Source organism: Brachyhypopomus gauderio, chromosome 10, assembly GCF_052324685.1.
Source record: "Brachyhypopomus gauderio isolate BG-103 chromosome 10, BGAUD_0.2, whole genome shotgun sequence".
Taxonomy (NCBI): Eukaryota; Metazoa; Chordata; class Actinopteri; order Gymnotiformes; family Hypopomidae; genus Brachyhypopomus; species Brachyhypopomus gauderio.
In genome coordinates, this window is record NC_135220.1 from 4,527,227 (window position 1) to 4,547,737 (window position 20,511).

The 20,511-nt window shown below is 43.3% G+C and overlaps 2 protein-coding genes across 3 annotated transcripts; one reads left to right on the forward strand and one right to left on the reverse strand.

Moving 5' to 3' along the window:
- Positions 1 to 1,167: 1,167 nt before the first annotated feature.
- rhoac (ras homolog gene family, member Ac) lies at positions 1,168 to 5,710 on the reverse strand. The gene is made up of 5 exons (XM_077018907.1): positions 5,577 to 5,710; positions 4,129 to 4,284; positions 2,912 to 3,032; positions 2,472 to 2,602; positions 1,168 to 2,060 (listed from the first exon to the last, which is right to left on the reverse strand). Exons 2-5 carry the CDS (start codon positions 4,282 to 4,284, stop codon positions 1,887 to 1,889), a joined length of 582 nt encoding a protein of 193 aa, XP_076875022.1. The 5' UTR covers positions 5,577 to 5,710; the 3' UTR covers positions 1,168 to 1,886.
- Positions 5,711 to 6,325: 615 nt separating this feature from the next.
- samhd1 (SAM domain and HD domain 1) lies at positions 6,326 to 20,222 on the forward strand. 2 transcript variants are annotated; one of them, XM_077018905.1, is made up of 16 exons: positions 6,326 to 7,101; positions 8,278 to 8,344; positions 9,099 to 9,171; positions 9,608 to 9,768; positions 10,054 to 10,169; positions 10,875 to 10,945; positions 11,051 to 11,206; positions 11,327 to 11,427; positions 11,848 to 11,956; positions 12,478 to 12,569; positions 12,956 to 13,071; positions 13,198 to 13,337; positions 13,766 to 13,855; positions 13,947 to 14,051; positions 14,625 to 14,762; positions 19,107 to 20,222. In XM_077018905.1, the coding sequence occupies exons 1-16, from the start codon at positions 6,927 to 6,929 to the stop codon at positions 19,305 to 19,307; spliced, it is 1,911 nt and encodes a 636-aa protein (XP_076875020.1). In that variant the 5' UTR covers positions 6,326 to 6,926; the 3' UTR covers positions 19,308 to 20,222. The 2 variants fall into 2 exon arrangements, with proteins under 2 accessions (XP_076875020.1, XP_076875021.1); XM_077018906.1 differs by lacking the exons at positions 6,326 to 7,101; positions 8,278 to 8,344 and having other exon boundaries at positions 9,127 to 9,171; positions 9,556 to 9,768.
- Positions 20,223 to 20,511: the final 289 nt, after the last annotated feature.

Consider the following 20,511-nt stretch of genomic DNA (forward strand, 5'->3'; position numbering starts at 1 on the left):
CATAGAACCTTGAGGTGGATGGGCTACAGCAGCAGAAGACCACACAGAGTGACACTCCTGTCAGCTAAGAACAGGAAACGGAGGCTACAATTTGCACAGATTCACCAAAATTGGACGAAACATTGCCTGGTCTAATGAATCTCGATTTCTGCTGCAACATTCGGATGTGTCAGAATGTGATGTCAACAACATGAAAGCATTGATCCATCCTGCCTTGTATCAACAGTTCAGGCTGCTGGTGGTGGTACAATGGTGTGGGGGATATTTTCCTGACACACTTTGGGCCCATTAGTACCAATTGAGCATCACATCAACGCCACAGCCTACCTGAGTATTGTTGCTGGCCATGTCCATCTCTTAATGACCACGGTGTACCCATCTTCTGATGGCTACTTCCAGCAGGATAACGCGCCATGTCATAAAGCACAAATAATCTCAGACTAGTTGAACACGACAATGAGTTCACTGTACTTGTGGGACATTGATGGGTAATTTGTCATTCTCCACCTTCACAGGTGTATCCCATTTTGACCATGGAACTTCCAGCCTGTTTCACACAGCTGTTTCTGTATATCAGCCCCTTAGTTATGGTGTTCCATGTATTCCCAGCCTGCGAGCATGGTGCCCCCTGCTGGACCTTCTCAGGTGCATCTCTGCACAGCCTGCATCTGGGGCCTGCACTACTGTGGTAGATCCCAGCCTCTAATGATCTTTTATTCTATTTATGAGCTTGTTCCTGTGCTGCTATGAAAGTGTTCATTTTGTATGTATATGTGTTAAATAGATACACACTGAATCACCTATAACAGAGTGTGCAACTACATTTAATTACATTATAAACTACAGTAACTACAACCTTTACTTCCCTAAGGAAATAAAGAATAAGTAAATGTAACAGAAATTTCACTTGGTATGCAAAACACTTGATAGTTGAAGTGGAGTAAATAAAGGAATGATGGCACTAGCTGAGGAGTCCTCATTTCAGAACAAACTCTTGATCCAGCGAGCTTGCATGATCCTGAGCCATCATTCTTCTGCTCGGCCCCTTCACTGCTACCTCCATCGAGTGATAGTTATAACAAAAAACAGAAGCCAGTGAGACATCACCAGGTATTGTCAATTATGTCATGGCTATGTCTGACAGTCACATATAATGGGGCAAACCTGTTGGCTTTTTCCATTAAATTTTATTTTCTAAATGTAATGTTTAAAAAACAGTATGCCTTAAATAACACAAAACTGCCAAATGTTTTAGGTGACTAATGTCCAGTCCCAGATCCTTTGAGACAGTAGGTATGAACAGGGTGGAAAAAAAATACAAGAAAACCAGGTTTGAAGGGAAGGTGAGAAAACCCACCACGATGTCCAACACGCTACAGAAAACACATCAAATGAGTCTAAATACACTAATTTACAGAGATGGAGACCAAAAGATACACATGCATCCATATACAAACATATACAAACATACGTACAGCCTGTCCAACACACAGAGCACTTGCTGAAGACAGTGGAAAGAAACCTATGGGAGTTGATTGCTGGAGGACACTCACAACAGTATAAGAGTTTAGGGCTAAAATAAACTGAACAAAACAAACAAAAAATATATATATGAAAAGAAAAAAAAAATCCAGACTATGGAGACCTTAACCAAACCTCAAAAGGGCAGAGGAACGTCTCACCCCCACCCCCTCCCCCTGCTCTGGGCTGCAGGGATGACAATGCAGTGTGGCCACAGGTCTCCCATGGTTTACCCATCACGATCGCCCCAATCCCCATCTGACCCTTCACTGGGAAGACTGGGAATGCACGTCTTCCCCTCCCTCCCAGTTCCTGCGCCACCGTGGCCGAGCTAACCCCACAAGCACCCCCATTTTTATGGATTTCTATAACAAGAGGCAGGCGTTCTTCTTCCCACGCTTCTTTGCCTGTAGCGCCGCCCTGGTGGCCATTTCAAACACCTCTCGAACACCATCTTTTGTCTTGGCTGAGCACTCCAAGTAACCGAAAGCATTAATTCGATTGGCCATATCTCTGCCTTCTTCTGGTTTCACAGGCTCCTGCACAAAGATAAAATCATAGCAGAAATCAGCACTGTTGTTTTTTTCTAGTCTCACAGGTTTAAGATAAATCAAATCAAATCAGATTTATTGTCATCACCAGAGTACAGGTACCCCGGTGAGTGAAAAACGTGTGTGCAAATTCCACAATTTGCAGCAACAATAGTACAAAAGATGTATAAATTACAAACAATTTAAAGTAGTGTATGTACATATAAAGCTTACTCTGTAATGTCTTGATAATAAAAATAAGAATAAGAATAAATCCACGTGCGTGCAAGTTCTCCTGTTCCAGTCACACCCATGCTAAACACCACACTGTCTACGGTTTATGCAGAGTCAGTGTACCTGTTTCATCTCGGCTCACCCCGTCCATGCTAAACACCTCACGGTTTATGGAGAGTCACGTACCTGTTTCATCTTGGCCAGCTCCCGTCGGGTGTGCTCATCGTTGCGCAGGTCCTTTTTGTTGCCCACGAGGATGATGGGAACATTTGGACAGAAGTGCTTCACTTCTGGTGTCCACTTCTCAGGAATATTCTCTGACAACAGATAGAGCAATGTTAATAGTGCGATGGTTCATTTTGCAAAGAGCACTATAAACCATTTACCAGTTATTAAAAAGAGCACAATAGGTGCATTTTTGTTTACCAAATGAGGATTTTTTTTTTATTTTCAAAGTAAATATTTAATATAATAATCTTTCAAATTTGGTAATGTTGTATGGTGTCCCCATTAGATGTGCATCACCATCAGTAGGCCGTTGTCAGTCAGAGAACCTTTACAGTCCCAGAAAAGCTGTTTTTACTGTCTTCCTGATGCATGTTTACACCCAAGAGTGGATGCCTCACCCAAGCTATCAGGGCTGTCTATGGAGAAGCACATGAGGATGACATCGGTGTCTGGGTAGGAGAGGGGTCTCAACCGGTCATAGTCTTCCTGGCCTGCAGTGTCCCACAAAGCAAGCTCTACCTAGAAGCAATGAGAACACAGGCAAGTGTATTTTAATACTAACAACACTGGTAATACTACTAACACTACTTCTTCTGATTCTACCATTACTGCCACTAATATTAACACGGTAATAAATGTACTTCAGGCATACATGAACATAATCAGTGGGGTGTAAATTGTACAGTGTTTCAGCTCCACTCCTACATTATACTCAAGGTAAACGTGTTCCTGCAGAACATACTTCCTCATGTGCCTTCATTAGAAACAAGTCAATGAGCCATCTGTTGCTGCACTGTTTCTATTAGACATTGTCAATATTTGACCACAGATGTGCTGTTGGCTGGATGAGGTATGGTGGAGTACTCTTAACCCATCAGTAACAGATATGAGTAAAGAGTGGGGAAAAAACCCTAATGAATATACCATTACCATAACTATAATGAATATACTAGCACCCTGTGTAAAAAATGGTCCTCCACCCAAATCATATCCTGTCAGCAGTAGGTATCTGCACAGAAACTAATAGTAGACATTCATTAAGAATAATAATACTAGGCACCTTTTTATAATGTATTTTCTTAAGGCATGAAAACCTTTAGTTTTGAAGGAAAATTGTTCATTCTAAGAAAAACTACATAATATAAAACAAAAATAGTCATGTAGAATCAAGCCTTTTTAGTCATTTAAAATCAATCTGAATCTTTCCTAGAACCTCAAAATGCATTAAAGTCTCCATCAAGACAACATTTCATGATATCTGGTTTGCCCAGTCAAGCAAGATTATCAGTGTGAAAAGTAAAAAAATAAATAAAAAACCCCAAACATTTGTGATACTGATCATTACAGATTGATTTAAATGACATTTTAAAAGACATGCACTTTGATGGGTTTGTGGCAGATGTTTAAATCAAACAACAAAATAATAGAAAAAACACTGCACCGACTGCAATGTGTAAGTGCTAAACAGAGGACTACCCAATGTGTAGTGTAATGTCTACTCAATGTAATGTGCAGTGTAATGTCTACTCAATGTAATGTGTAGTTGGAGTAGTTCTATGAATCGACCCTTTTGTGTCTCCAGTGACCGTTTCAGCTTTTAAATTGTAAAACTTACCTGCTTTCCATCAACTTCAATGTCTGCCACATAATTCTCAAACACTGTAGGCACGTACACCTCAGGGAACTGGTCTTTACTGAACACAATGAGCAAGCAGGTCTTTCCGCAAGCTCCATCTCCTACTATCACCAGCTTCTTACGGATAGCAGCCATCTGAAAACGAAGAGACAGGTAGAAACATTCATAAGACAGGTTCCAAAAGGGCTGGATCCTACTGACACGTTGGAAAAAGGCCAACTACAGGGGACATCTTTGAAAACCTTCAATCTTGATACAAGGAACAAATGCATTGTTAAGTAAAGGAATTGCCACTGCATGGCAAATAAGATGACACAATGCTGAGTTTGTGGAGAACGCCCAATAAGAGCTGCTGAGTTCTGCTGGGATCCAAACTCGCCCATACCCATGTTGACAACTCACCTCTAGATGTCAAACATTTATTTTGCAACTAAAGTAAACCTACAGCAGATGTAATAAAGCACTTAACGCACCTCTGCCACCACAATAATTCATGATAAAACGAGCACATCTCGAGGCCCGTGTGCGCATGTCCAAGTGCAATCAACTTCATTTTACGCAAGTTACGCAACATCTATAACTAATAACTACTTGATTATACGGTGGTGCCCCTTCACTCACAGTGAGACACTGAATTAGTAAAGCAGTTCAACTCGAAACTTCCATCTAGACTAAAACCACATCCAAACTATGACGACGCTAGCCAGTATCGCACTCGTAAGATGATCGTGGTCGACAAACGTTTGGATCGTGCATCACACAACGCGTACGCCCTGGTTATACACTGCTTTAGACCACAGTGGTAACTAGTTGATTACGCTAATAAACATCCCGACACGTTTCGTTATCGTCGCTAGTTAACGACACATACGGGTACCACGAACATCTAGCTCGTTAATGCCACATACGGGTACCACAAACGTCTAGCTCGAGACGCGAGCTCGTTAACGCCACATACGGGTACCACAAACATCTAGCTCGAGACGCTAGCTAGTTAGCTTATGATAACCAAGATTTGCGATGCGTACAGCCACTCCGGCAGATAATCTACCGAGCTAGCTGTCCTACTAAATGTATGATTGTGTAAGAAACATTCATATCCTGAAGCCAGTAACATTACTGACTAGACGACGTTTACAAAGCGTTTCACATAGGCCAGCTAGCATCTGTGCGCGCGAGCCTCCCGATACAGCGCGCGGCTGCTAACGGCGGCTAGGCTAGCGCGACCGACGCGGCACAACCTCACAGCAACGTCCGTAGCCAGCGCTAAAGCTAGCTCGCTAATTAATGCAGAACCTACGAAAGCCTGTATTCGGACATTTAAATAAGCGGTTATAAACAACACGCTCATACAGACATACGTTAGTTGCGCGATAAATTATACAAGTATTCATTCGTTTATAAGGGAAATGAAACTCGTATTTTACCGTTTGCTCTATGCCAAGGAAGCATACACTTTCCGTCCGACTTTAAACCCCGCCCACTTTCCACAATGCCACGCAGCACAAGGGGTGTTATTACGACGAACATCTGCATAAAAAACACTTACATTACAAAATGTGATATTTATTGGGGGCAAAACAGTATGTGGGAACCTTGCGAAAAACAGAAGACAGCATAGAAATGGGTAAACTAATTTCATTTCACTATAGGTTTGTGCAGACACAAAGCATTGATTAGAGCATACAGTTAGAGCATAAACTCACTTCACGGATTCCCACACATGTAGTGATGCATGTTTGATATAAGACTTTTTTTATGGGCAAAAGATGATAATTTATTTTATTTCATTATAGACTAGTGTTGCCTCTGTGCATTGTTTAGGGTGTGGACAGTTAAAGACTTCTCCATCATTAACAAATCTGAAGATAAGCACTATAGGCATTTCACACCTATCGACATACACTGCCTTGATATAAACTACTTTCACCTTAGTCCGTTTGGCATGTTGTGCTCTTGTTTGACAGAGTCACAAATATATAGCGACACATATATAATTTAAAACTCCACAGTTTCTCACAGAATTGAGTAAGGTTTGTGTATTATTATTATTTTGTATATCTTTTAATTACATTTTACACAACTAAAACTTTGTCTATAATATTAAATCTATTAAAGCTATTTAATGCCATTGCTGTTATTGTTGTTACTGTAATTCTTTTCAAAATGTGTGAATTTCTTAATTTAATTCCAGAATTTGTTTATTTTAAACTTTTACTTTGAAAATATTTCCGGTTTCCGAGCCTCTGCCAGAGAGTTTCCAGAGAAGAGACCCGCTACTCTGGAATGTCTTCCGGGTTTGTGAGACGTTTCAGGCGCCTGCGCGAGAGATTCCAAAACAACATAAACGGGGAAGAACATTAAAACGGGGAGCATTAAAAGAGTTCCTCACTACTTTCTTTAACTCGAAATGCCTCGACGACTCTCACGGTCGCGCCCTGGCGTTTTTCAGTGGTTTTAACGTAAGGGGAGGAGCAGGAAGTGGACCCGCTCCTTATGAAGCGGCTGTGGTTCCGCTCGCTGTCGCTGCTGTCTTCACAGTGCTGGACGGTCCATGCTTCACCACCAGTGCTCCACCATCCTACTCTGTAGATGGCAGTCTTGCTTGCCTTGCTAGATCATTATATACCATAGACCGGACGGGTTAAACCGCCAAAGACAAATATAGAACAAGCATTTATGTACAGACAGGCTGCGTGGCAAACAGATCCGCAGTGACAGACCACCACCACCATCATCATCATCATCATCATCATCATTATAATCCCTAGAAGCCCATGATGGACAATCGCAAGCGAGCGAGAGAAGATACTCCATGTGTTTTCAAAACGCCGGAGAAGCGCAGCGCGACCGTTCAGGGGCGAGATGTGGACTTCATGAACTGGGACGTGGAGGATATGTGCGCTTATCTCCGGGCTGAAGGGCTGTCTGAATGGGAAGGAACATTTCGAGGTACCTCTGCTGATCTAGAGAAATAATCTCATTGAGATGGTACGGCTGGCTGAAACATGAACAGCAGCAGAGAGCGTCTAGATTACAGCCACGCTCACTAGAATAACCACTGTCAACGTTTCATTTTCTGTTTTTTGCTTTAACAAATTTAACAACCTTTGAAACGACTGTGTGTGTGTGTGTATGTATACGGGTTTGTGATACATTACAGGCGACTGCGAGAGATTCCAAAACAACATAAACAACGGTCCACCATTCAGATATATATGATTAAATCTAATCTCTGATGATAGTTCAACTGATCTTAATAAATAAATAGCTACCTGTGTTTTATTTGGTTTATATATATATATATATATATATATATATATATATATATATATATATATATATATATATATATATATATATATATCTGTGTATATTGTGTACACGACACGTCTTAAACCACAGTGGGTCAGACACCAATGATGTTGGAGATATGATTAAAAAGCTGTTTAGTGAAATAGTTTCTCCATATTCCCCTCGGCCAGAAATATTTGAATTAGGTATATTGTGGATTTGGGCATCTTTGATATAATGTGAGAGAGTTTGACCGTTTTTGTGTCGAGTTGTAACATTTTGACTAAGCAGACATGGGTTTTATTTATTATTCCTAGAGCACAGTGACATTAAAGCACAGCAGACATGGGTTTTATAATTATTTATTATTCCTAGAGCACAGTGACATTAAAGCACAGCAGACATGGGTTTTATAATTATTTATTATTCCTAGAGCACAGTGACATTAAAGCTGCAACACGAAAGCTTCTAGTTTGGTTTGAGCTGTGTTTGGACCTGATGTAGACTTACCTTGTGGTCTTCTGCATGTTCGTTTGATGTAGGACTTCCGTTCAGGCTCGTTAAAGTGTTGAGAAAGAGAAGGATGAAGAAACTGTTCTTCTGTTTCTACAGTCTGTGTGATATCTGTTGGAATGCAGAACATATCAACGTGACCTTCATCTCAAGGATGTTGGCATCGGATCACTAGTTCTGCCTGTTTTGATCTTCTCAAACACATCTCCTTGATAGCCAGCTGCCATAGCTGGTGATCCTTTGGTTGTCATTGGTTTGGATTTGGAGTGAGTTTGTATTTGTTTTGCAGGGTTAATGACTGATGTTCTCAACTCTCCACAGAGCAAAGGATCACAGGAGTGGGGCTACAGCACCTCACAGAGGTTCACCTGGAGAAGATGGGGATAAAGTTAGTAGGGGAAGGAATGGGGTGGGATGCGTGTGCGTGTGCGTGTGCGTGTGCGTGTGCGTGTGTGTGTGCGTGTGTGTGTGTGCGTGTGTGTGCGTGTGTGTGCGTGTGTGTGCGCGTGTGTGTGTGTGTGTGTGTGTGTGTGTGTGTGTGTGTGTGTGTGTGTGCGCATGTAGATTGATGTGTGGAGATGTGTGGTTGTTATTTATGTTTTACGTAGTAATGTACTCGGTGTTAATAGCTTCATATAGAGCTTCACGTTTACTTTTTCACTGCATAACAACATATTGTAATGTTATAATGTCATCAAGATATACAAGTCAGATATAAAGACTGATAGATTCTGTGATTAGCACTAGAATAAATATGTCATGATTTCCTGGTAGTTCTTCATATCTAGCAACAACCTGACAGACTAGAGGATCCCAGTCAGGGGCGTTCCTGACGGACGAGACTGTCGGTCGGGCGTTCCTGACGGACGAGACAGTCGGTCGGGCGTTCCTGTCGGATGAGACTGTCGTTCAGGGGCGTTCCTGACAGACAAGTTTGGGGTGTTCCTGCTTACCTGATAGCTCATTAGGAAATTCATGATTTATTCTCATAAGGTTGCACAGATCAACCATAGTACATGAAAATATATGATATATGTCAGCCCATGAACATGGGCCAGGGTGTTTACTAGGGCAGCAGTTATCATTCCACCCCGTTACAAAGACTAATCTAACTTTTATGTTTTGTCCGGTTCCGTCTTCAGGCCATTGGGAACTAGACTACACATTCTCCACTGCATTCAGAAACTTTGGCAGATTTCGGATAAGACCACAAAGGTGCGTTTCTATATATCTACAGCGGGGGGGGGGGGGGGGGGGGGGGGGTCATTTTGACAGTCGAAAGGTCATTTTGACAGCCTTTATATTTGAGTTAATTTTTTTATATTTGAGTTAATTAACTAAGATATAAGCAGGGTATCAAAACCAAACAACAAAGTCTCTTTTGCATTTCAGCATTTAAGAAACTATATTTTGTGCTTGTGTTCATGCACAGATTTTTTACTTCATTATTGGCTCAGATATTTTGTGGGAAGAGATTCTGAGCCAGAAATTCTGTTCAAGACTGTATCAATACCAAGTAGAAATGTCAGAGCAAACTCAAATAATGTAGCTCTAGTACCAGCATGTTTACAGTTTCCCTCACTGTTTGTCGTTTGGCAGTGTTGTGCTGTTATGACTTCATGCGGCGTGGTTCTCCTGCCTCTGTACTCAGGTGTTCAATGACCCCATCCATGGCCACATTGAGATGCACCCTCTCCTCATCCGCATTATAGACACCCCTCAGTTTCAGAGGTTACGTCACATCAAGCAGCTGGGTGGCACCTACCTGGTGTTCCCCGGAGCCTCGCACAATCGCTTTGAACACTCAGTAGGGTAAGACCACAACCAGGCTAGCTTTATTACACCAAAAAAGGATTGGTCTAGTCTTAGACCTGCTAGTTTGGGGTTCAGCTAAGGGATCAGCTACATTTTTTGAGTGATGTTTTCAGATTTCTATAAAATGTTTCCTTCTTAACTGTACCTGTATTTTTCTATCTACAATGCTCACATTTAAAAGGTTAAGAAGCCTTTTATGAAGACTGTACTCATTGTGGCAGTCGTAAGTGTGCAGAACGTGCCTGTGTGATAGTGAGTTGGTCTCTTGGCTGTGTTGGACAGGGTGGGGTATTTAGCAGGCTGTCTCGTCCAAGCTCTGAATGAAAGACAACCAGAACTCCACATCACCAAGCAAGATATCCTATGTGTTCAGATTGCAGGCTTGTGCCATGACCTGGGTGAGTTTTCTTTATTTAACACACACACAAACATTTTTATCTTTCTTTAAATACACAAACGCTGCCTGTGTTTCTGGCCTGTTGAGGAGGTGACACTCTGAGCAGAGGTTGTACCACACTGAGAGATGTTGTTAATACTGCTTCCCCTGTGTCTGCCCCTGCTGTTAAACACACAGCTATCTTCACGCCCTGCTGGCCCAGGGACCAAACCCCCTGCACTTCTGAGATCTAGATTTTAAATTTATTTTTAAATGTTTACTTTTGTCTACTTTTGTTATTCCTTTTGTCTAAAACTTTACAATAATTCTAAAACATAAATAGTAAAAAAAACTACAGTATGGCCATTGAAATTTGGCAAAATGAAGCTGAGGACAGTGCTATGATTAAAGTGAACTTAAATGTGGAAGTGAGGTCTCTGACAGTACTGTTTTAGTGAACTGCCTGGACCTTTATCTGTTAGCTAAGAGTAACTTGATGCACAATGTGGGTGCTGGTGTGGAAGGACTAATAATTCTGTTCAGGATCTTTCTGAAACAGTTTAGTGCATGTCACGGTGCTCTGGGTTCCCAGTCCACTGCCTGTACCTGCCTGCTTTTTACCATCTTGCTTTTTCTGAGGAGCTTTACTCTGTCCGTGTTTCTCTGTTGTTGTGATGATGCATGGACTTTATTTGAATAAATCAACCCAAATGAAACTCTTTTGCAGGCCACGGCCCGTTTTCCCACATGTTCGATAACTCCTTTATCCCAAAGGTCCGACCAGATCTGACATGGAAGGTAAAAAGTGAATCATACATGTAATGCACATGCTGAGTGTATAATGCTTTTTTGAGTGCACATTGAGTGTGTGTGTGTGTGTGTGTGTGTGTGTGTTCGATCCAGCACGAGGTGGCCTCTGTACAGATGTTTGACCACCTGGTGAAGGTGAATAACCTGGAGATGGTGATGGAGCAGTATGGCCTCTCCTTACCTGAAGATCTCACCTTCATCAAGGAGCAAATCGCAGGTCCCCCGAACAGCGGCGTCGGTGCCTCTCAGGTACGAGCGTGCGGTCCGGAACCGCCCATCTGGATCGGATCTCTTCCCCATCACAGGTGTGAAGGCTCCGTCGCCATGTGGTCCAACAGCACGGCTGAACAGTGTGTTCTCGCCCTTTAGTGGCCTTACAGAGGCAGATGCGAAGAGAAGTCTTTTCTGTACGAAATTGTAGCAAATAAGAGAAACGGCATCGATGTGGACAAGTGGGACTATTTTGCAAGGTTGGTGCCGGTCTGCGTAAAGGTACGATACGGGTGTGATGTCTTGCTGTTGACAGGTGGCGTCGGTAGCCAAGAACGTTTTGTGTGTGAGGTCCATGATGGCTTCCTTGCTCACTGGCTGACTGGAGAAGCCATTCTGCAACTGTGTTTTCCCAAACTTTACATACAGTCACATTATTGCCAAGACTTTATAGAAACTGGATTTGACTGATCCATGATGAAACACCTTTAGCTTCAGCAGTTGTGAAGGTTTCTGCTGACCCCCTGAGACTGGAGGCTGTAAATATACCATGATGAAGAATTCTGGATGTTCTTGGATGTGTATCCCATTTTGTTTTTCATTTCACTTTTCTTTCGCACACTGTCGGTATTTGTTCGTAATTGCTACCGTGTTATTTCACGTTTTCTCTCCACGATCAGAGACTGCTACCACCTGGGCATCAACAACAACTTTGACTACCGTCGGTTCCTCTTGTTTGCGCGGGTGTGTGAGGTGAAGGGGAAGAAGCACATCTGTACCAGAGACAAGGTACCTGCTGTGCCCGCTGGGCCTACCACTAGAACTGGGACAGGCTGGTACACAATGTAAACCCTTACAAATGAACGACTACATAGTCATAATAGTTTCATTACTGGTAAGTAACTCTGAAACCCATAAAAATCTCTATAAATGGGAAACTTCTAAAAGTCCGACTTCTTCATGGACCTCTTTAGTAAACGTCATATAAAATGTAACTGAGGAAAAGGTCATTAGATTTACAATCAGGCAGATTAATTTTTTTACATTCTCTCTAACACTGCCAAGGCAGACATGCTGTGCACATCACACCTTCTGCTAAGGTCAATAGGAGTATTAATAACATTTATTATTAATTAATGTATTATTAGAGTATTAATAATGTGTATACAACATTTCCAGCGTCACCAGATGAGTTTTTATATCATTATATGCTACGCACTCTTGCCCTCTTCATTAAAGAAAATTAATTGTTCATTTGTGTTATTTTAATTTAAAATGTGTAATCTGAATGTAAATTATGGTTTCCACAGGAAGTGGGTAATTTATATGACATGTTCCACACGCGGAACTGTCTGCATCGCAGGGCCTATCAGCACAAAGTGGGGAACATCATTGAGGCCATGTGAGTACCATCACACCTTCATCACCTTCTCCTCCACATCTGGCCAGAGCTGAACCTGAAACTGTTACTCCTCTCTATCTCCCTCAGGTCAGCCAACATGTCTTTATTTTTAATCTGCCTAAGACATACAGTTAATAATGCGTAAAATAACTGTGAGCGCACAGCCAGTGTGGTCTTAGGTTCTTGACCAGGGCAGGCTGTGGGCATCAGCAGGCATCACCGTGTTGGTCTCCTGGTGAGACCTGATTCTGCTCTGCTGCACTCAGGATCAGAAGAACCCTGGTTACAGACTACTTCATTCAAGTCATGTGGACATGTGAAAGTGATGAATGCTTAAGTGTGTGTGTGTGTGTGTGTGTGTGTGTGTGTGTGTGTGTGTTTGGAAGGATAACGGAAGCGTTGGTGAAAGCTGATCCATATATTCAGATCCAGGGTTCATCAGGGAAGATGTTCAGGATCTCAGAGAGCATAGATGACATGGAGGCGTACAGCAAACTTACAGGTGATCTGTCCACCTTACTGATGATGACTAGCTATGAGTTAGTTACAAATTACAAGTTGCATGACCTTCTGCTATATTTGCCGTGTTCTTGAACCCATTCTTGACCTTTGAACCCTCTCCCTCTAGACCAGGTCTTTGAGCAGATCCTGTACTCCCCTGATCCCAACCTGTCCGAGGCCCAAGCCATCCTTCAGAACATCTTGTGCAGGCGCCTGTACAAGTGTGTGGGGCAGACCACACCTGCGAAGCCTTTGGATGTGACGCAGGTGAGCAGGAGAACTGGCCGTTGGCTCTCGCCGGTGCTGCCGTGATCAAGTTAATCATGCTGGGCTGCATGACTGCGCAGGAATGAGGTTTTACGGTTACTACACCCAGATGCCATACGCACCCAGATTCACACAGTGTCCGCATGCTCCGGTGTTTGACAGCACTGGTTGGGTCCTTGTCTAGAAACCTGTTTCTGAGAGGTGTGGTGTGGATGGGAACAACAGCATCCGCTGTGATGGCTGTGATTTCATTCTTCTTGTGGTTAGAGTTTCAGATGGTACCTTGGTGCATTTCTCCTTAAGTCACAGTTTCTGAAATACTTTAGCAGGAAGTCTTTGACACGTTATTGAATGGTGACATGGGAGCTTGCTGGGTTTAAACGAGTGGTCAGGATCCAGGATTCAGTAGCTTCAGTGTGTTCATGCAGAAGACGCTGCTAGACTGGTCGTGTGAGATGGCCCGGTCCAAACCAGAGGGCACCACCCTGCATCTGAATCCGGAGGACTTTGTTGTCAATGTGAGAAAACAAACACAGCAATACACACTCGGTTGTTGTTTTAGTCCTGGTTGCCAGTCCAGCCCCTCTGAACGCTCCCTTTGCTTGGCAGGTGATTTACATGGATTACGGGATGAAGGGGAAAAACCCAATTAACAACGTCTACTTCTACTGCAAGAAGGACCACAGCAAAGCCATCAAGATCCGCAAGAACCAGGTACCGAGCTTGAGCGTGCCCAGCACGTTGCTCTCCACCTCACACCCGCTCCACCTCACACCACCTTATTACACCACCTTATCACACCACAATGCTTTGGCATGTGAGGTCAAAGCCACTTTTTGTTTTGTTTTTAAACAGGTAATACGAGTGTAACCGTCCGTGCCCGCGAACACGGAACAAACGAGTGAAACTTGCGTTATGAATGAAGTGATTGATGCTGTAATGTTGCAGGGGAAATAAAGATTTCTCACTCCACCTCTGGGGGCGTTTATGGTTTTAGTGTTGATCCTTCTGTGTTCAAGCAGCTTGTCAGTTTTTATGTGGCTACAAACGGTTATATCTGATCAGTATCTGTTCAAAATGAGTTTTTGTAGATTGTTGTCCACCCACTCACTTCGCCACACGTGGTGTCATTTGTAAGGTCATGTGACAGGAAGTGGTCAGTGGTCATGTGTCAGTCACCAGCGTGGTTCCTCCTCATAGGGCATTCGCACGATGCCTTCTTCACACATCCAGGCTGACGTGTCCCCGTCACCTCGTCACGCCTGCAATACCGTCTTCCTCCTGCAGGTGTCCAAGCTGCTGCCCGAGAGGTTTGCTGAGCAGCTGATTAGAGTTTACTGCAGGAAGACTGACGAGACGAGCCTGGAGGCTGCCAGGAAGTACTTTGTGCAGTGGTGCATAAACAGGAACTTCTCCAAACCACAGGTACCACAGTCCTGCTGCACAGGGGGAGTGTGTGTGTGTGTGTGTGTGTGTGTGTGTGTGTGTGTGTGTGTGTGTGTGTGTGTGTGTGTGTGTGTGTGTGTGCGCGTGTGTGCGTGCGTGCGTGGGCTTGGTGGGACCCTGTGTGTGTGTGTCCCTGATATAATGCAATCTCTCCTGAGGATGAGTGCTAGTTAGCTCTCTAGCTGCAGCGACCAGCACTGATAAAGCTGACTGTGACTCTTAACATCACTGTCCCGACCTCCTGCCAATGACTTGTGTGTGTGTGTGTGTGTGTGTCCACTACAGTGTTTGGCTACAGTAAAACTGGGAGGTCATCAAAGAGCTCTGATATGGAGTGAGTGGCATTTGCCAAATTCAGAATCTGCCACCTGATAAACAGAACAACCATAATGTGAATAAGCCCTGAAACAGTAAATTCGAAAGCCCTCGAGACAAAATAAACACCAACATAAACGACTGTCAATCACAAAGACAACCCATCACTGTCATTAGTTATAGAAACAATAAAATGTGTAGGCAGTTAGTAAGCCTCATGTTTAACTATTTGCAATGATGATTGCAGGCAGATTATTACTGTACCTTCATTTAACTACATTGAACTCTTATTTGCTGAACAAAGCACAAAACTGTCCATGCAGAGCGAGACTGCAGCAGCGTCAGACCTGCAGATCGGGAAGCTTTTCAGAATGGGTTCAGGGTCAAAGGTTCTGACCACGTCTGCAAATTGTACGCTGTAGGTTATGTCAAAACACAGTGTGCCTGTGCTTCTGTGATTTTACAGTTATTTGGGTTTTACAGTAGGCCTATTACTATTAGTGTTGGTAATATTGATAAGAACACTTATTGATTCATTATGAATAATTATAAGGGGCACCACCCTGAAAACTCAGAAATATGTATTTAATAATGAAATGATATATCTGTCTCATTACCGAAGGTGAAGCTCAGAGTCTGTGCAGTGACCCAGTTCCACTGGTTGAAATATATTTGCCATAGTAGTTGATTTCATGAATAAATGCAAATTTTACTGATCAATAGATATCAACAATTTAACGCTACCAGTGTTGCCATAGTTACTTTGAAACAGTAATCCGACTACTGACTACTTCTTTAAAAAGTAGCTCAGTTAAGTTACTGACTACTTGCTTTTAAAAGTAACTAAGTTAGATTACTTTTAGTTACTTTCAGCAGAGGCTGATCCCCCGCCCCTATAACAGGAAAATGACTACCAGTTCTGCCAATACTCACTTTATTGACATGTATTTTAACCGGAACATCAAAAATGACACTGGCATTTGTAAACTTTTTCTTGAAATAGGCTTTGTTGTTTTTAAAATAAATAAATAAATAAGACAGTCTTTCTGTTCAACTCCGCCCACTTACAGGGTTGCCAATTCTCACGCATTGAGCGTGAGACACACGCATTTGACTGTCTTCACACGCTCACACGCCACACTTTCGATATCTCACGCCGAAAAAAAATCTAGTTTATTTACCTCTGATCCATATCTATGATTCAATGAGTTACTAGTTCGATCTGGCGCCAACCACCGGCGATCGATAGATCGTGATATAATACTGAATTTAGTCCATTTTACACCCCGCCCGGTAACAATTTACGTTCGCCGCCACCCCCCGGTTTTTTTCAGGTTTGACGTTGTGTTTTTGAAAGTAGACAGCACTCTGTCGCCAGCACAGAGTGTACAACGCACCTTAATGTTGTCATCCTTAACCGAAATAAAATCAAAATAATGCCTGTATTTCCAGCTGCTAAAGGCGACCCTCTCCTTCCATCTGACTTTGGCGCCGCAGAAATGACATAACCGCGCAAGAAACGTGTAGCCAAAAAATAAGAATGAATAACCTACGTTCCCCCGAAATGCAGAAATAGTAACGCACGATGTTTTAGATAAGTAACTTTAATCTGACTACTAGTTTTTAAATAGTAGTTGCGTTAGACTACTCGTTACTGAAAAAAGTAGTCCGACTACAGTAACGCGTTACTAAGTAACGCGTTACCGGCATCACTGAACGCTACAATGCTTACGACGCCTAAGGTCGAAAACTTGGTTTAGGTTCAGAGAGTTAATCAAGCTATTAAAAGAATCAGAGGAAGGACAAACCAACTGAAATTAAACTAACTATGAAATGGAAAACTCCACAGACCATTTAAACCAATGTTAACCAACCCAAAAGCAACGATGGTTAAAGTAAATGAAAATGGAGGTAAATGCCTCATAGATGAAACTATTATATGGAAGTTGTCAAGAGATGTTGGTCCTATAGTGGGTATAAATGATAATAGCAGCAAACCAGACTGGCATCAAAGCGCCATGATGAACGAAGGTGCCTTACTCAAGGCGAGAGTCTTTGAATGGTTGTCCACTGGTGCCGTCAGGAATACGCGGTATTTTGAGGTCCAAAATGAACCCATGCGTGCTTTCCGAGGTTGTACCAAGCACACCGTGACCCAGCTGTTCGGAGAAGTTGAGCGATGATGTATGAGTTTTGGACCTCTGTACACTCGTTTGAGTAATCAAGGCCTTCGTGGAGTTGGACAGGTGTGCTCGCTCGTCTTTATGCGCCACTGCAGAATTTGTATAAACTTCTTCCGAAGACATAACTCATCCTAACTCTACAAACAAACACGGAGGCAAGATAACTTTGCGACACGTGTTGGAGCAAATTACGTGAGTTTAAACGAACTCGCGGTTAAACAGATGTTAGGTTTTACTTAATATAATTATATACTTACTTCTTGGATTCTTTGAAGTTGACGTTTTTGTGGAAATCCAGGCACATTTCTTGTAGCGATGTTTTGGTTTCTTTCCAACTCCTAATTCCGACTTCCACTTCAACTAACTTTTCTTACTAGGTTATGGAGTTTTAATATTGATCCAAGGGCGTTGCGAGATGGGAGGGACTAGCTGTCATGCCTATGTATATTCATTTAAGGCATTACCCTCCAGTTTGAAACAAAAGCAATGCAACAACTAAGATACAGAACCATGGCAAAGATAGAAAAGTTTAAGTTACATATCAACAGACCTGGAAAAGTGTATATTTTCCTACAAGTACATCACTTAGGAATAAATAAATAAGAGTTGGTTTGTCAGGATATATTAGTTAAGGCATTTCATTAGTATTCACACTTCCAAAGCCATCTATGACATAACAGGCTTCCTTAACTCACCATACTGGAGCTGAGGAGGAAATCAAATTAGAAGTAACAATATCCAGATTACATTACGTTACACTTTTTTTACACAAAAAAAGCACATAGTTTATTTTGTGATATATTCTGTGATATATCATTACTATTTGTATAGTGGACAATACTGTGAATTTTAGCTCATAACCCTACCAACCCCAGGGCATGTGCGTGTGTGATTGGGTGGGCTTCGTGGTGGGCGTGTGTGTGCGTGATTGGGTGGGCTTCGTGGTGGGCGTGTGTGTGTGTGATTGGGTGGGCTTCGTGGTGGGCGTGTGTGTGCGTGATTGGGTGGGCTTCGTGGTGGGCGTGTGCGTGTGTGGTTGGGTGGGCTTCATGGTGGGCGTGTGCGTGCGTGATTGGGTGGGCTTCGTGGTGGGCGTGTGCTTGTGTGATTGGGTGGGCTTTGTGGTGGGCGTGTGCGTGCGTGATTGGGTGGGCTTTATGGTGGGCGTGTGTGTGCGTGATTGGGTGGGCTTCGTGGTGGGCGTGTGCGTGCGTGATTGGGTGGGCTTCATGGTGGGTGGGTGCGTGCGTGCGTGATTGGGTGGGCTTCATGGTGGGCGTGGGCATGATTGGTGGGCTTCGTGGTGGGCGGGTGCGTGCGTGATTGGGTGGGCTTCATGGTGGGCGTGTGTGTGTGTGATTGGGTGGACTTCATGGTGGGCGGGTGCGTGCGTGATTGGGTGGGCTTCATGGTGAGGTGTGTGTGCGTGATTGTGTGGGCTTCATGGTGGGCGGGTGCGTGCGTGATTGGGTGTGCGTGATTGGGTGGGCTTCGTGGTGGGCGTGTGTGTGCGTGGTTGGGTGGGCTTCATGGTGGGCGGGTGCGTGATTGGTGGGCTTCATGGTGGGCGTGTGCGTGCGTGATTGTGTGGGCTTCATGGTGGGCGGGTGCGTGTGTGGTTGGGTGGGCTTCGTGGTGGGCGTGTGCGTGATTGGTGGGCTTCATGGTGGGCATGGGCGTGATTGGTGGGCTTCATGGTGGGCGTGTGCGTGCGTGATTGGTGGGCTTTGTGGTGGGTGCGTGCGTGATTGGTGGGCTTCATAGTGGGTGTGGTTTGGTGGGCTTCATGAGGTCACTCATATCCTGTTGGTCTTGATGGTTCCAGGATGGTGACGTCACAGCACCAGAACTCACTCCTCTTAAACGGGACTGGAAGACGAACGATGCCGATGATGACAGTGCGGATGATGACGACGTTGCCCAGGCAGGAGCAGGCCACACCCCCTTTAATGGTGGACAGGGCGTAAGGACCAACCTCTTTCCTGCTCAGGGAGAACACCGGCTAGACCACCAGCATCCTCATTGATCAGAGAAGGAGAAGAACTGCACGATCCAGCACTCTCTGACCTCCTGCAGCAAACATAACCCTGCCTTAAGCCTTTTTAGTGTGAACTTTATTTTTGTACTTTTATTGTGTAGTTCTGTATAAAAGTCCCCCTGGTGCTGGTCTGGGCTTTAATGGGGCTGTTTTATGTTATTATATATGCACAAACCATGTGGCAGCATCATGTTCTTTACTCCCATCATGTTCATCAGGGCTCTGATATTATTGCCTCGCACACATTTTGTCTTTCAGATAGTAAAGTTGCTCAGATATCTGGAGCCGGAACTCCTACTACATGCTGTTTTAAATACGTTTACTCTCTTTTGATTAAAGCCACAGTCTCCTGGCTTCCCATTTGACTTTGTTTATATCTGTAAGAAGTACAGAAAATGCATCTGGGTTTTAATAGGTTTTACGTTTTTTTGTAGCGTTGTCGAGCAGAGCAGAAGCATGCAGCTTTTACACACCAGCCAGCATGGGGCATTGACACCGCAGCAGAGCGGGTTACTTTTATATTTATTAAGTTAGCATTTTGAGAGGGGACGTTTTGCTACTGTATTACTCTATGTTTGTGAGTGTGTGTGTATACAATCTAATATTGCAAAATATTTTCTCCTCAACATGATCTAGTCAAAAGTGGATTATATTTAAATTTGCTGATTTTATGTTTTGGATTTTGATAATATTTTCATTACCTATGTGTGGCTTGGTTTTTGTTTGAAAGTTTTTTTTTGTGGTATAGTTTTGTGGTCTCTTTATTACATTTAGTTCACTGAGGTGTGTGCCTTGAGGTGTGTTTTTGCTGTGTGATTTCAGGTACTGCTCAGATGGGTTTTTGATATGTGTTTAAAAGATGCACTTAAGTGAAAACATGGATAAAAGTTACATATATAAGAAGTCATCTGTAATGGTCTGTTTATTTTGGGTTTATTGAAAGTAATTGGTGTTATTTGGAACTGATGATACTTTGCTAGTAAGTGTGTTCCACCTTCATGCATCACCTGTCTGTTGTTCAGGACGCTGGCAGTAGAGGGCACTGTTGCCCTGTCAACTTTGTTATTGGTTCTGATCATAGACCTGTTGAGTGAAGAATTAGATTCTCTAGGATGGTGTACTGAGTCCTCTGGACAGCCGTGCCTAACGGGGCTGTCTGATGTGATGAGTACAGTGTAAACAGTGCGATGTG

Excerpts from the sequence above, each read along its gene's own strand:
- samhd1 (XM_077018905.1), top strand. The coding sequence starts at position 6,927 with ATGATGGACAATCGCAAGCGAGCGAGAGAAGATACTCCATGTGTTTTC. Across the intron at positions 12,570-12,955 it reads GGGAACATCATTGAGGCCAT|GATAACGGAAGCGTTGGTGA; the intron begins GTGAGTACCATC and ends TGTGTTTGGAAG. Across the intron at positions 13,856-13,946 it reads CGGAGGACTTTGTTGTCAAT|GTGATTTACATGGATTACGG; the intron begins GTGAGAAAACAA and ends TTTGCTTGGCAG.
- rhoac (XM_077018907.1), bottom strand. The coding sequence starts at position 4,284 with ATGGCTGCTATCCGTAAGAAGCTGGTGATAGTAGGAGATGGAGCTTGC. Across the intron at positions 2,603-2,911 it reads AGACAGCCCTGATAGCTTGG|AGAATATTCCTGAGAAGTGG; the intron begins GTGAGGCATCCA and ends ATCTGTTGTCAG. Across the intron at positions 2,061-2,471 it reads AGCTGGCCAAGATGAAACAG|GAGCCTGTGAAACCAGAAGA; the intron begins GTACGTGACTCT and ends ATCTTTGTGCAG.